This window comes from Gambusia affinis, linkage group LG17, assembly GCF_019740435.1.
Source record: "Gambusia affinis linkage group LG17, SWU_Gaff_1.0, whole genome shotgun sequence".
NCBI classification, from domain to species: domain Eukaryota; kingdom Metazoa; phylum Chordata; class Actinopteri; order Cyprinodontiformes; family Poeciliidae; genus Gambusia; species Gambusia affinis.
Genome location: NC_057884.1, coordinates 473949 through 485818, shown reverse-complemented (window position 1 = coordinate 485818; position 11870 = coordinate 473949). Strand labels below are relative to the sequence as shown.

Sequence of the window (11870 nt, the reverse complement as noted above, 5' to 3'; positions counted from 1 at the left end):
CAAGTCTTATCACAGACAGTTATGTTCAAAGCTTCGTTCTCAATGTGCTTTCTGATCCCTGCACAAACACACACAGATCTGATGTTCCCAATGTGTGTGTGGTTACCACGGTTTCCAGACAGCGATCAGACTGTGGAGCATTGAAACGCCCCTGCACTGTTCAAGGTTTCACCATGGTGACCTTCTGCCAGCTGCGATGCAGAAGTGCCGTGTTGCTAGGAGACATGAAGGTCAGCAGGTAGAAACAGAGGATTCACACACAAGAAGGATTTTTTTTAGTTTTTTTATTGAATGGAGTGAAACGTCTACATAAATGAGAGGCCTTGCAGTACATGAACAAAACAAAAAAAAAAAAATTAATTTATCTGTAAAGAAAACAAAAAACAATCTGTGAGACGCGGCTCAGACCCCCCCAGCCCCTCCCTCCAGAATCCCACCACAGCCTGTCAGCTACATTTCACACCAACTGGGACCGGATCGTCGTTTTCAGATCGGTTTGGGTTAAAACTTTGGTTTTCAGCCACATAAGAGCAAATAACATTTAACAGGAAACCCTGAACTCCTCATGTTAGGATTTCAGTTGTTTTTCTCTGTTTACTGTTGGATTATTCAGCCTCAGAATAATAAAACTTTTTACTATCTGAATATACAGCTTCCTAAAATAAGATTTTTAGAAATTTATTAAAGGCTTTTCCTTGACATTTTTACTGTGTAATGTTAATTTCATACATTTTTGGCTATTACAAGATTGTAAACCCACTTGAATATTTAATAGCTTTAAATTCCATTTTTAAAATGTTCCCAAGTTTTTCAAATCAAAGTTCTTCTTCAGAATAATTCTCTCCTATTAAACCTCAAATTCCATCAACGTCCTTAAAAAGTTCCACCTTAATTTTGAAATCAGAAATGAGATGGAAGGATCCGATGTGGCCACGACTTCCAGATACAGTCATGATTTATTCATTTCATCATGATTTCACCATTTCCTTTTTCCACAAATAAAAACACTAATTTATTTCCAATGATCAGTTTTAGTAATCAGATCTCACTGCCAGACTTCCTGCAGACCCCAGCAGGTCTTTCTGAGTCAGAACGTAGCGGAATGACCCTTTAGCTCCCACATCTCTGTGCTGTACAAAAGAAACCGAAAAGAAAAAACCGTCACATTGAAAAGCAGGAACAGTTAAAATATCCATATACAGTATAAATGTCAATACTTGCTCCGCAGAGCTCAGTCACACTATTGTTGGCATAAGAAAACGATGGATGTGTGCGTGCGTGTGTGTGTGTGTGTGTGTGGGCGTGTGTGTGTGAGGACAAACACAGCATTTGAATGAGCAGCACCCCCCCCACCCCCTCCCCCAATGGTAAAAAAAAACAAAACAAAAAAAACAGAAAGAAAGACGGCTGGCACGGAGGTGTGGTGTGGAGTACCAGCAAGCATCCAGTCCTGGTCGCTTTGAGATTTCCTCGGTTCAGTCTCATACTATGATATTTACTCTATGAGAAAATAAATAAGCACTCGGACCGGACCGCCTCGCCCGTCCCCCCCCTCTCTCCCCCCAGCAGGTCGGAGGCCAAGGGACAGGAAGCAGGGAGGGACAAACGAGGAGAGGAAGAGAGGCTGGAGGGAGCTAGGCCTGAGCGTTGGTGCCGTTCTTGTCGGGGGGCCCGGTGCCGGCCGGCAGGTTGTTGAAGGAGGTGGGCCCCTCGTTCTGCTTGCTGTCGCGGCGCGGGGGCATCCGCTCGTTGATCAGGTCCAGACCCCGAGCCTCCTCAAAGCTCTGGATCTTATGCTGAGGGTTGAAGCCTTGGATGGCTGCAGGGAGGGAGCAGTCCGTTAGAGAACCAGAACCAGAACCAGAACCAGACAAGGTACCGGCAGCAGAGTCAGAACCAGTCTGAGGTCAGCAGTAGCCATATTAGGAAGGTCTGAGCTGACAGGTCAAAGGTCAGCTCCAGACAGCGGTCTCTGTCCGTTATTAATCACTAAGCTGAACTTTATCACCATAACATGTAAAAATGAAGGTTTTGAAAAAAAAAATGCTTAAGAAAAGGTTAAAGACTTTTGTGATTTTGTTTCTCCAGTTACTGTTAGTGCTGTCGCTGCAGCACATCCCATAATACTGCTGCTGTTCCAGAAGCAGACGTTGTTCAGACGTCTGCTGCCCAACAACATCAACAAACTGCTTTAAAGAGACCAAAAGACAAACTTACTTCATGAGCAGAAAAAGACAGCATGGAGGAAATGAGAGTCAGTTTCATTAAACAGGAACTTCACATTCAGCTCCTCTGTGCTGTTAGAACCTGCAGCAGCATCTGGAAGCTTCACTGTCCTCAGCTCTGTCCTCTGAGTCTACAGTGTGACCACTGACATGGCAGCATGTTGGAGCAGCTCTGCTGCGGTGGCTCTGACAATCCTACCCTCTGGTTACGGACACCGAGCAGCTGGATGGATGGATGTTTGCTCTCACTTTTGGACAGTAGGGATGTGTAACCATGGCAACAAGCTATCGTTTCTACAACTGGGGGCAGCTGATTAGCACCTCAAAAGCTCAGCAACACATGAACTCTGAAAATGAGGCTTCATGGATGCAGAGAGAGAAAGACAGTCAATCTGCTCCAATTCCAACAATATGGACTTTTTGGGGAGTAAATCAAAAGTCTTATAATATATGTACCATGATAAATGATCAATGCTAAGTGATGTGATGAACGCCCCCAATGACAGCAGCTGGTTACTGCATTTGGGTCGTCAACAGGACAAAGAACCTTAACGGCCCAGTTAAAGTCCAAGCTTCTATCTCTGCAAATTTCCTTGCTAAAAAAAGGTTCTGGAGTGGGTTCAGTCAGATAAACAGATGAAGGCTCAGAGTTCATCTCTGGATGGTCCGGTCCGGTTTGGTCCGGTCCGGTCCGGCTCAGAGGAGTTCAGATCCTGAACTAGATCCACTTCTGCTCGTTGTGTCTTTAACGTTGTGGAGGTTCTAGACTCGGTTCTAACCCTAACCGCAACCCTCCAGGTCAGCTGCTGCTCTAAGGTTTCCTGTCTGGACAGAGAAGCTTCCAGAAGCACAGGCAGAGTTCCACAGAGACAGAGATGGACACAGACAGATGGACGGACGGACGGACAGAAAGGGTAGCATACCTCGTGCCTCCTCTGCCTCTACGGTGGCTGTGTAAGCGTGAGTAGAAGTGCCATGCCCAAAACAACAGAGAGAGAGTGGGAACGTTATCAATGCATTCAGTCAGACACTTTATCAATGCAATCCATCAGTTCTGTTAACATGGAGCTGAACACCACACAAAGCCCCGCCCCCATCCTCAGCACGGCTCCATGGAAACGGAGCAGAACCACTCTGTTAGCATCTATTAGCGCTCAGTGCTCAACACTACGGCTAAAACAATCAGTTTGATCAGCTATTGAAATAATCATCAACTGATTAATTACTAACAGGAGTAGACTGCAAATGACACTTTGCAGTAACTTGGCAAAAACTGTACAATAAACAGAAACACTGCATTTATAATAATAATAATGAAAACTTCTTTGTCTGTAAATAGTGGAAGTTTTAGCTTCACTTGGTTCAAACTGCACCTTCTGCTGTCCAGTTATTAATCACTTGATTTAATAATCTACACTGCATCAATCCTACACTGTATTACTATTTTATAGATTCTAATTATTGTTGAATTTGATGTTCAGTCCAGCAGAGAGCCCTGAACTTTACACATGTTGATTTTTTTTGCTTTGCTACGAATGATGGCGTGTTCACTAAAGTTTATTCCTTTATGCATTTTAGGCAAGAAAATGTTGATTTTGTCATTTAATAATGAACTGAACTATTTGTTTATTTGTATCTTTTAATGCATTTCCAACATTGTACAGAAAAAAGCTGAAACAATTAAATGAAAATAATTTGTTTTCATTGTTTGTTCTCCGATTAATCGATTAATCATCTTAACTCATTAATCATCAGAATAATCAATCCATTACTAGAATAATCATAAGCTGCAGCTTTAGATCAGATGTTTGTCTCTTCAGGACGGCAAGATGGACGACTGCAGGCAGGACAGACGACCCGCCATGTCTATAATCTGTGTGTAGATGGGGAGGGTGGGGGGGCATGGGGGCTCCAGTTAGTCTCAGGGTGTGAGTACAGGCACAGGGGCAGTTAGTGGTAGCTAACTCTCATGATTGTGTGTGTGTGTGTGTGTGTGTGTGTGTGTGTGTGTTGGGAGGCTCACCGCTCTGCAGAGTGCGTCGGCCTCCAGACAGAACGCCCAGCGGCAGCGTCCCGGTGGGAGTCAGTCCCTTCAGCTGCAGCACGCTCTCATTCTCCTCTCTGGAACAGAAACACACGTCTGAGTGGCTGACTGACAGCTGGGTCTGATTCAGACCCACCCGGGTGACCCCAGATGACCCCCAGGTGACCCCAGATAACCTGGTTCTGTAGGGGAAGCTACAGCGCCTTGCTAAAGTATTCATTAGCAAGGAGAAAATAAACTTCGACACAGTCTGAGCTACCATGTGTGTTTATGAGTTAGGATGACCTAGTCAAAGTCCAGACTTGAAGAGAACCAAGAATTAGTGTGGAGACTTGAAAATTTTACTTTTCAGTTTTCTTTGTTACCAGGAGCCCAAAACAATTAAACCACAGCTGACTCTTCCATTCAGCCCCTTTACTCTCATGCTCTGAAATAAAATATAGCGCCACCTGGACAGGGTTAGTAAGGCCTACAGCCACCAGGGGGGAGTAGAGGGCAAGAGTGCAGTCTGTTCCCCTTCACATCCATTCAGATCAGATGTTTTCAGCAATTTGATTATTTTCCCCTCCAAACAGAAACTCTGAGCTGCTCACATCACTGGAGGATTCCAGGAAACAAGGCTGGTCGTCATGTGAACATAAAGAGAGTTTAGAACACAATTCAAGCATGTCAGCAACAGCAAGTCACAGAGGACAAAAAGCCTGCAGCTCTCTCTGCCTGAGGTCAGCTGCTGACCGGCAGGATGAGCATTTATCTCAGGCATCGTTTGGAAAACTCCTTTCATGGATGATCTGCACTGCTGGGAGTTGTTCATGTGTTCATTCTGAACTGAACTGGGTCATGAGAAGCAGAGTGACACACTTCCTCAGAGTTAGAGGAGGACGTGTTGAAACGGACAAAGTCATTAACTCTGCAGGGAAGTGGAGGAGAGAGAGAGGGAGAGAGAGAGAGAGAGACGGCTCTGTCCAAACATCATCCGCTGGACATGAACGATGCCAACAGCATCACTCTGATCTCCCTCCAGCACGACGAGGGGCCCATGGAAGACTGGGGGCCCGGGAAAGAGCGGGGGCCCACCTGAGCACAGAGAAGACGCGCGCCATCTTTCCAATGGCACGGATCTTGTTCCTGATCACCTCCTTCCTGGCAGCAGGAGTTCCACCTGAACATAGAGAGAGCAACAAGATGATCACACACACACACACACGCACACACACACACACCTACATCCTCTGACCAACTCTGGCCACAAAACTAAATAATTAGCAAATTATTGATAAAATCCTAATTATCCTAAACAGTGAACATTTTATGACCATCAACAGAAAATGTGGGAAAGTGAAACTAAATCATTTTATTCCATTTAAATAATATTCCATTAAACCTTGAAACCTTTAAAACACAAGTATGAAAATAAAAGGCCGCCTTGCTGTTAACAGGTTGGGAAGCTGACTGAGAGGTCAGAGGTCAGTCTGAGGTCGTGTCCATCTTCAGCTTCGTTTAACAGTGGGAAAGCTCATCTTGCCATGGAGACCCGAAAGGCCTTTCCTCATTGGGCAGAGTGCCAACAACAAAGAGGGCGGGGCCCGTCACATCAACCAAAGTCCTGCTGAAGCTGCTGAGGCGGTTTCCCTAGCGACCGCGAACCCTTTCCCCACTTTCCTTGATGTCCCGTCCAGCGAGATTAAGAAATCCGGCTGATCAGAGATTTGCCAGCTTCACACACAGAACCAACATGTTCGATGGCCTTATTTACATCCTGGTCAGTATTGTGATTTGTCAGCGTCTCACCATGCTGATCATTTTTCTACATCATCCATTTTGTTATTAATTATTCATAAACATCTAAGAGTGTTGAGGTGGTGTGAGCGCCGGCGGTGGCAGCAGCAGCCTGAGTTGCTCTGGAGCTGGAAGAGAAGAAGTTGAACAGCTCCACTTCCTCCAGGGTTTCACTTCCTCATCTGGCCTCGCTATATTTGATTAATCAAATTCAGTGTTAAACGCCTGCTGTGTGTCAGCATGCCAGCATGCCAGGCCTTACACACACACACACACACACACACACGCACACCCCCACCCACACACACACAGGCTGACATGTCCCTTCATGCACACTAACACACTGGGGTGTGTTTGCACCAGTGTGTAACAGACCCACATCTTCTCAGCTCTCAGTCAGTTAGCGACTAGCTTCTGTTAGCGACAGCTGGGCGTGATGACACTTCCTGTCAGCCATCACTCCTCCAGCTGAGGATGTGAGCTGCAGCAGACGCTGAGGAAAAACTCTTACCCTCACACGTGTCGTCCTCTTCGGACATCAGCTCGTCGTCGGAGCAGATGTTCAGCACGTTCACCAGCATCTCCGTCACTGTGAAAACACACCAGCAGGTGGCAGCGTGTGGTTAAAACTACAGCGGCACAGGCTGGAAACGTGATCCGTGAAGCAGACGCCTGACGTCAGGACTAATGAAGAATAAAGTGGCTGGAGAAGAACCTTGGTACTTTTAGAACAGGTTGGGGTCAAACCTGAGGCACCAGGCCTGGTCTCAGGTACGTTGATGATACCTGGACTCATCATGGCAACTAAGAAGACTGCCTTAAAAGTTCAGAGAGCAGACTTTGAAAACCAAAACGGGACATTGCGTGTAAATGAGTTTAATTAAAACTCAAACATCTCAATTATTCTCGTCAGGTTTTCAGTTGATATATTTGGAGAATAAAGCATAACTTACAGAGAGGGTTAAATAATAAAAAAAACCAGAAGAATTCTCTCTTTCCTTTTTAATCCGTTGCCTCAGTCAGAAGACGCAGCGGCCCATCGACCAGAGGACACTGGTTGATGAACCAGTTCCCTCTGTGTCTTCCTTCAACAGCTGCTCAGAAGAATATCAGGACCAGTTCTGGTTGTCTGTACCTTTTCTAACAGGTTTTGGTCTGAATCTGTTTGTGTGTGTGTGTGTCAGAGGTCGGCAGGCTGACCTTTCTCCCCAACAAAGGGCAGGGACCAGGTGAAGACGTCCATGAAGTTGGGCAGCCAGTAGGGGTGGGGGGAGCAGTTAAACTGCCGGATGTTCATCACATTGTTCTCATATTTCAGCACCGCAGCTGAGGACAAAACACAATCACGTCAACATCTCCACGTTCTGTTGCTAGGAACCCAAGGTCTCCAGCCCGTATCCATGGTTTCCGGTGTGCTTCTCCTACCTTTATTATTGTACACATCTAGGTAGTTGGGAGCAGAGAAAATTGTAATTAAAGACGGGAAGCCTGTTGTCTGACTTTTCCTGTACATTCGATACCTGCGGGACAGATTTAGGAGGGGACGGCCCCGGGGGCATCAGGACAGGACATTTCAGGATGGACACAAGCAGTCAGAATATGGACTCACTCCATAGGTCACCCAGACTCACCCTGCATCCTGAGCTTCATGAGCCCGTATGACAGACAGCAGGTTGTTGTTCATCAGGAAGTCGCAGACCGCCGGGTAACTGCACAAACAACACGGGGTTACTGCTGCCTCGCCTCCACTCCAACTCGGTTGCCATGACAGTAAAGATGGCTGCTTTAACTAGATGATTACCAGCAGTACTAAAATTAGGTATTTAATAAGGTCGAGGCTTTAGGGGGGCCATGGGAGGGGGCTTCTAACCCACTTCTACCACTGAAGGCCTCTGAGGACACACAGCACACTGCATGCAGTTAGCAGGAAGCTGCAATGTTGAGATCACAACCATTAATGCAAATCCACTCATCTTTTTTTGTGATAGATGTGGCATTAATGTTTAGAGTGCAAATAACATTTGCAGGTACCTTGATACCAATCAAATCCTGTCCTGAGGAGAGGTCAAAGTGCAAAAGAGGAATTCCATATTCATGTCACCCTGGTTGACATGAACTGCAGACCCAGTAGAAGTAAATCATACCAAACATCTCAGACTGGTTTTTACAGAAAAGGCAAATGTTGCCCTGTAGCGTCACTCATGCTTCCATCTCACAGGTTCTGGAACTGTATTACTGATGCTTCCAACCACGAAAACAAAAAAACTGATCAGATCAGGGGTCTGACATGAATTGGAAATCATCATCTAGTGCTCATGTGGTACTCTGTGTGTACTCTGCCTCTGAGCCAATAGAAAGCAGAGGCAGAAGAGGCTCCGTCTCCTTTATAACCCATGTTTGGTGTCAACATGGCCGATTCAGTACAAATATTAAGACAGAGAGGAGAATGCTAATATTTGTTTCCAATATTTGTGTGGCGGAGGATTTAACCAGCCGTCACTTATCTGTAGATAAGCCGTTGTTTGGGAGCGCTTTAATCAGACCAGATTACCGGCGTGTCAGGCTGCCAGAGGGCCGTACCTGTAGAAATAAGAGCAGCCTCGTACGCTGTTGTGGGAGAAGTGTTCCTGGGTCTTTTCCGAGCCGTAGTCCTCCCCCGGGTCTGACCACAGCAGGTCACACATGGGCCCGAATGCAGGGGGTTCCTTGAAGCGGTCCAGCTGCACACAAACATTATTAAGACAACAACACTGATGATTTTAGTTTCCTTCTTCAGGATTCCTCTATTTGTCTTCAGGAGCTCTGGTCCCTTCCTCCTGATGGACCCGCTGGAGCTCAGTCGGGTCTGCAGGTCGCCTCACTAACAAAGACTAGTTTTGTAGTTGCTGGTCATCCCAGAACATTGACCTGGTTGTCCTTTAACTAGACAGCCACCGTGGAACTGAATCAGTAGAGTTCCCCCTTCAGTTGTACAACAGGCTGGTTAGGGCGGAGCTACTGGAGTCACACAACTCAGTCCACTGATTGGGTGACAGAAAAAGTCACTGCTTGCAACAAACATGAGACGTACTAGTGCGTCACGTTCATTATTGCACTAGCATGACTCAATGTTAGCTGTTTGGAAATTAATATCTTGCAAACAGTTTTTAGCCGCAACAGCAAAAAAAAAAAAAAAAAAACTAAAAAAAACAAAACGTCTTCCCTGTGACCGGATCAACGTTGAAGAGGAATTAATGGCCTTTCTTCCCCTTAGCACTGCCTCAACACTCAGACTACAATTACATTTTACCTTAGCAGTATCAAAATGTTTGGTCAACAAATACTAGATCTGACTGGAAAATCAGAAAAACATTTCTGGAACTGCCCCACAATCCTATTTTGTGTGATTTAGTCCATCATAATCTGAGCAAACAAAAGATCACATGGAGTTCCTCAGGGCTCCATTCTCAGGCTCAGCTCCTTTTACTCGGTTTTGACATGCAACTCACAGCCACGTTTATAGGGCATTACAAATTCTTATTCCACACCCATGCTGATGTAAAGTTGATAAGATCAACTTCACATCTTCAAGTCACCACAGGTCCGACTAGATGTTGACTGCAGTTTTCTGGTCGATCGCCGATCTTTCAAAAGCCTGACCTGATGATTTCAATCTTGGCCGATACCATTTTTAAATGTTTTGTTTTAAATATAGAAAGAAAATAGCTGAGTTAGCAGCAGTGGGGTGACTATTGCAAACATGACCTGATGGGCCGGTTTGTCAGTCAAACCTCTCACAGCACACAGTGGATGATTTTTAGACCTTTGCAGAGGAAGATAAGATCAGCTTCTCATGTAAGTATCAGCCAATCACCAATCTCACAAAATGAATGAAGTCGGGGCGGATTCATTGGTGCACCTTCACCGTTACAGAGCAGGTCAGGTCTGAACCGCCAAACACTCGTCAGTTTAGTCAAAGTCCCACAGAAAACCTCAGGTGTGCATTCAACAAGACTTGAAATTATGGCTGTGAACAACCAAAGCCTGTTTGTTTGATATTTTAGCATTATGTTAAGGTTTTTCCTCACCTTTCGTATGTCGTCCAGGCAGGTGATTTCAGGGCTCAGGCCTCCATGCACGCAGAGGAACTGCTGGTTGAGGAGCGCGGCCAGAGGCAGGCAGTCGAACGCCTCCATGCAGGCGTCATAAACCTGCTCAGAGTATTTTATCTTACCTGGAGGACACACAGACACACACACTGAGCACAAGGCGCTACCGCTCTGAGAATTCAGCCTTACACTCCGGACTTACACTCCTGCTTGAAGGTGAAGTACTCTGTGAGATGTCGGCACTCGTGGTTCCCTCTGAGGAGGAACAGCGTGTCGGGGTAGTTGATCTTCAAAGCCCACAGGTACAGCACACACTGCAGACACACACGGGAAGAGACGGTTGGTACAACAAGACAACAAGTTGCTGACTTTCTGCTTCAACACCCACTCTGCCTGGACCACTCTGTTCCCAGCAGCTCCAGCGGGAGATTTCTGACAACTTCCCTTCTCTGTTCACTCTTAAAAAGAAAAAAGAAAACACAGCAGAGCTGAAGAGACGTTTCCATGGTGAAGGTCCATCTGATCATTCACCTCTGTGTAATCACCTCAGTAATCAATAAACTGTGAAATCAGACCTACATGGGATCCTCCTCACTAGAAACAGATCATAAAAAACCTAATGAAGCAAATGGAGCAGAAGTTCAGAAATACGTCATCTGAAATGGAAATCAAACTAATTTCATACAAGTATCTTCAAGTAAGTCGTAATGGATGGTGATGCTGTGGGCCAGAAGGATCTCCTGCAGGCAGTCTTGCAACCAATCAGAAGAGCCCACCGAGTTGACGGTTTAAATCAATGCATGACGTTACTTCAGCACAGCAACATGAAACAGTGAAATAATTAGATCTAGTTTTTTAAAAATGAAATCAATGCATTTAATTGAGGCACAAATAATTCAATCTATTTTTAATACATTATCGAGGTATTTTTAAATTTGAATATTTCTTTGAATGATTATTTCATAGGTTATTTATTTTGTGTAGTTTGTACAGAAGAGGATTAGAGCATCTGGGGGAAAGAAACAATTCTGACTTATCTTCTGAGATCAAAAGTCAGAATTCGGAAATTCAATTCAAAAACACTTACTTCACCCAAAAGGAAAAATTAAAATAAAGTCAGAATCATTTTTTTTTTCTCTCCCAGTAATCAAAATAATCTGTATATTTGACCCTCCTGAATCTCCATAATAAAGGAGATAGTGGGATGTAATTCTCCCTCAGTTGGAAGAATGGAAGCCATTACTGTTCTACTGTAGCTCTAACCTGGCTGAAGAAAACTGAAGAAGTATTTCAAAGTACCAGTCAGACCAGAACACAGCTGATCTCATCTGTAGTCTAACCAGAGTTCAACAAACTGCACAGGAAAACCGGACCCGACCGGACCGAACCGGACCGCAGTACTAATAAGCATCTGTAATCGTTTCCAGGATAACACCGGATTAGGAGGGACAGAATCATTAACCGGTGCAGGGATTCAGCCGATGTGATCATTGATCAGCAGCCAGGCTCTGCAGAAAACTCCCACAGGAGCAACTGGAGATCAACATCCTGTCTACATGGCGACTGGAACGACTGGAAATACTGGAGGGTTGATCAGCGGTGGAACAAAGCAGTCAGAACGCAAACATGATGCTGGGCTGAACCGTCACACACGCTTGAGATGAAGCAGCTTCAAACCAGCTGCTTCATCTCAATCTGTTCTCACACTCAGTCCAATCTGACAGGCTGGGAAAG

At 45.3% G+C, this 11870-nt stretch overlaps 1 protein-coding gene across 3 annotated transcripts in view; it reads right to left on the bottom strand.

The window, feature by feature from the left end:
* Positions 1-273: 273 nt before the first annotated feature.
* The window catches only part of ppp3ccb (protein phosphatase 3, catalytic subunit, gamma isozyme, b), a 32622-nt gene continuing 21025 nt past the window's right edge, over positions 274-11870 (bottom strand). The window contains exons 4-14 of one of the 3 annotated variants that reach the window (XM_044144723.1): positions 10339-10450; positions 10116-10261; positions 8629-8768; positions 7680-7757; positions 7474-7568; positions 7249-7374; positions 6560-6637; positions 5347-5431; positions 4249-4346; positions 3149-3175; positions 274-1810 (exon numbers count right to left, since the gene is read on the bottom strand). In XM_044144723.1, coding sequence (XP_044000658.1) covers positions 1635-1810; positions 3149-3175; positions 4249-4346; positions 5347-5431; positions 6560-6637; positions 7249-7374; positions 7474-7568; positions 7680-7757; positions 8629-8768; positions 10116-10261; positions 10339-10450 — 1161 coding nt within the window. In that variant the 3' untranslated portion in view covers positions 274-1634. Of the gene's footprint in view, positions 1820-3148; positions 3176-4248; positions 4347-5346; positions 5432-6559; positions 6638-7248; positions 7375-7473; positions 7569-7679; positions 7758-8628; positions 8769-10115; positions 10262-10338; positions 10451-11870 lie in introns of all 3 variants that reach the window. The other 2 variants (XM_044144722.1, XM_044144724.1) reach the window with 2 other exon arrangements.